This window comes from Silurus aristotelis (genome assembly GCF_946808225.1).
Source record: "Silurus aristotelis genome assembly, chromosome: 21".
Taxonomy (NCBI): Eukaryota; Metazoa; Chordata; class Actinopteri; order Siluriformes; family Siluridae; genus Silurus; species Silurus aristotelis.
Genome location: NC_139594.1, coordinates 1,241,522 through 1,244,021, shown reverse-complemented (window position 1 = coordinate 1,244,021; position 2,500 = coordinate 1,241,522). Strand labels below are relative to the sequence as shown.

General features: G+C 48.6%; 1 protein-coding gene across 1 annotated transcript in view; it reads right to left on the bottom strand.

Moving 5' to 3' along the window:
- prcc (proline rich mitotic checkpoint control factor) overlaps nucleotides 1-1,930 on the bottom strand; it is a 5,349-nt gene extending 3,419 nt beyond the window's left edge. The window contains exons 1-3 of the mRNA XM_083524556.1: nucleotides 1,293-1,930; nucleotides 887-934; nucleotides 1-403 (exon numbers count right to left, since the gene is read on the bottom strand). The exon at nucleotides 1-403 is cut by the window's left edge and continues 80 nt beyond it. Coding sequence (XP_083380682.1) covers nucleotides 1-403; nucleotides 887-934; nucleotides 1,293-1,514 — 673 coding nt within the window. The 5' untranslated portion in view covers nucleotides 1,515-1,930. The remainder of the gene's footprint in view (nucleotides 404-886; nucleotides 935-1,292) is intronic.
- Between the last annotated feature and the right edge of the window lie 570 nt (nucleotides 1,931-2,500).

Here is a 2,500-nt window from a genome sequence, read left to right as displayed (position 1 = left end):
CGTCTGTGCTGGAGGTGAAGTCGAGCGGCGCGTCCTCGGTGCAGGGAGAAGGCTGCAGTGAGGGGGTGTAGGGCTGAGGGTCGGGATACGACGCTCCGACCTCCGGTTCTGCAGAGTTTTCCGACAGGGAGAAGAAATTCTCTGCCACGAGCTCATCGTCACTTCCCTCCTCGTCCGCCGCCATCTGCCGAGCGAACTGCAGAGACGCCGACTTGGCCGCGGCTTTAATAGCCGACGGAGACGGACTCGCCGCGGACACACCCTGAGACGCCGACCTCGAGCTTTTGTTGGGAGCGGCGGGGGCGGGGCGTTTGGTCAGGGTGTGGGGCACCAGAGGGCGCTGCGTTTCCTTCACACTCAGGTGTTTGGGTTGGGGCAAGAGAGCAGAAAGACCACCAGCACCCTGAAGAATACCACAACAACTTCATCGTGTTACGGTGCACAGACGGGACGATGAGATCGCTCGACAAAAACATTGCAATATTCACAACACAATACTTGTTAGGAAGTTTTCCTATCTAGTTTGAAGGACCATATAAGGATTCTCACTGTCTGGTATGCGCTGATCATTGGATTGTACTCGCCCCAGTGCATCAGTAAAAACACGATACAGGATTCAGAACACTCTACTTTACTGGGTATAGAATTGATTCTATATGAGGTGATTCTTGCTATCTTCTGCTAGCTGCTGTTTAGTGGGTTGCGTGATGCAGAATGTTCATGTTCTGGCCTTTTTTTTACTCTTGGTGGAGGACGGTGCACTGTGATGTCACAGATAGCTTGTCATTGCTTGGTAAACTGTATATCTGCCTCTAGTGGTGAAGCGTGGAAATACAACTAAATAGGAATCCTTTCTTACAATACTGTTCAATAAACAAAAACTCACCTGAGATCCTACTTTCTTCCTCATGGGCTCCTCTTCATCCTCATCAGACTGTACAAATCAAAATCATAATCAGGTATGTTACAGTAAATGAATTCTCTGAAGTTTTACAGATACAGCCATAAGTTTGTGGACACCCGAACATATCTTTTGTATGCACTTCTTGAACATGCCATGGCCAGAAATGAGTAATAGGTGTGTGGGGTTCAGTTGATGAAAGTGATGCAGAACATTGTTGAAGCATCAAAACAGGATAAAGTTAATGAAGTTAATGTGAAACTTGATCAGGATCAGGGTGAGGATCAGGATCTCCATCAGTGTGAGGATCGAAACTGTGTGTGTGTGTGTGTGTGTGTGTGTGTGTGTGTGTGTGTGTGTGTGAGAGAGAGAGAGAGAGAGAGAGACTCACGCTGTCCGCTCGGATCTCTGGAGCACTGATCCTGACCGGCTCTGAGCGCTTCTTGGCCCGTGGAAGCTCCAGGCCGGGTACAGGGTTGCCCATTGCGGGCTCCGGGCGCTTGGGGGCGGGCAGGGAGGCGAACATTCCGCCGGCTTTATTCGAGCTGCGTGGCTCTGGGCTCGGATCATCGCGCTCACTGTCGTCGCTGCTGTCGTACGCTACTAAAGACATGTTTCCCCCGGTTCATATAATCTCCCTCTCTATCCCTCTCTCTATCTCTTTCCCCCTCTCTCTCTCCCCCTTTACCCGCTCTCTCCTTCTCTCTATCCCCGCTCTCTCCTTCTCTCTATCCCCGCTCTCTCTCTCCCTCTCCGCCCCTGACTAGCCGCTAACACTGAGACTCGTCTCTTGCTAACTATCGGACTCTCCGCTGGAGTTTCTCCTGCGTGTAGAACATGCCCCGTGTTTTCATCCTCCTGTCCAACTGTAAACAGCCTGAACGCGCTAATGATCCTTATTTTACCGCAGTGTTCATTATTTGTATTTAATTTAAAAGCTAGCTGTAAACCCCTGTAAACAAACCCCCGTTCTTCTTCTGTTAACTAGCAGCTTAGCCTTTTTCTTACTTCCGGTTATAAACGCGCTCGCTCACGCCACCACACGGTCCGGAGGAGCCAAAAAAAAAAAAAGTATTACAAAGGTTTCGAGACAATTTTTGTAACACGCCAATAGATGGCAGCACGAGGCTGCACGCACAGTCACAGGGGGCACCGACCTTTATTAATCAGTGCGCTAAAAGACATCATCCTGTGTACATCAGGAGCAACTGGTGGTATTATGTCCATGTGCGTTAGCACGTCTGCTATTTTTACCGCGTGTGCACTCTGTCACCGGGCTCTCCTCACACATGAAACAACATGACCTCACTTCCGCACCCACCCTACTCGCCAGATTTGGCTCCTGTGGACTTCACCCTCTTCCCGAAGATGAAGATCCTGGAGATCCGGTGCTAATCACAGAAGGCACTTGACACGCTTCGACAAGAAGACTTCCAGGACACGTTTCTTTTTATATAATACTTTTTATATTTAAATATGTTACGAAGAAAGTCGTTTAAACTCTAATATATTGCAATACTTTTGCATGATGTTATAAAAGTCATCTATAATCAATCATTTAATGAAACTGACTTTGGGAACCAATATTTATGCACATTG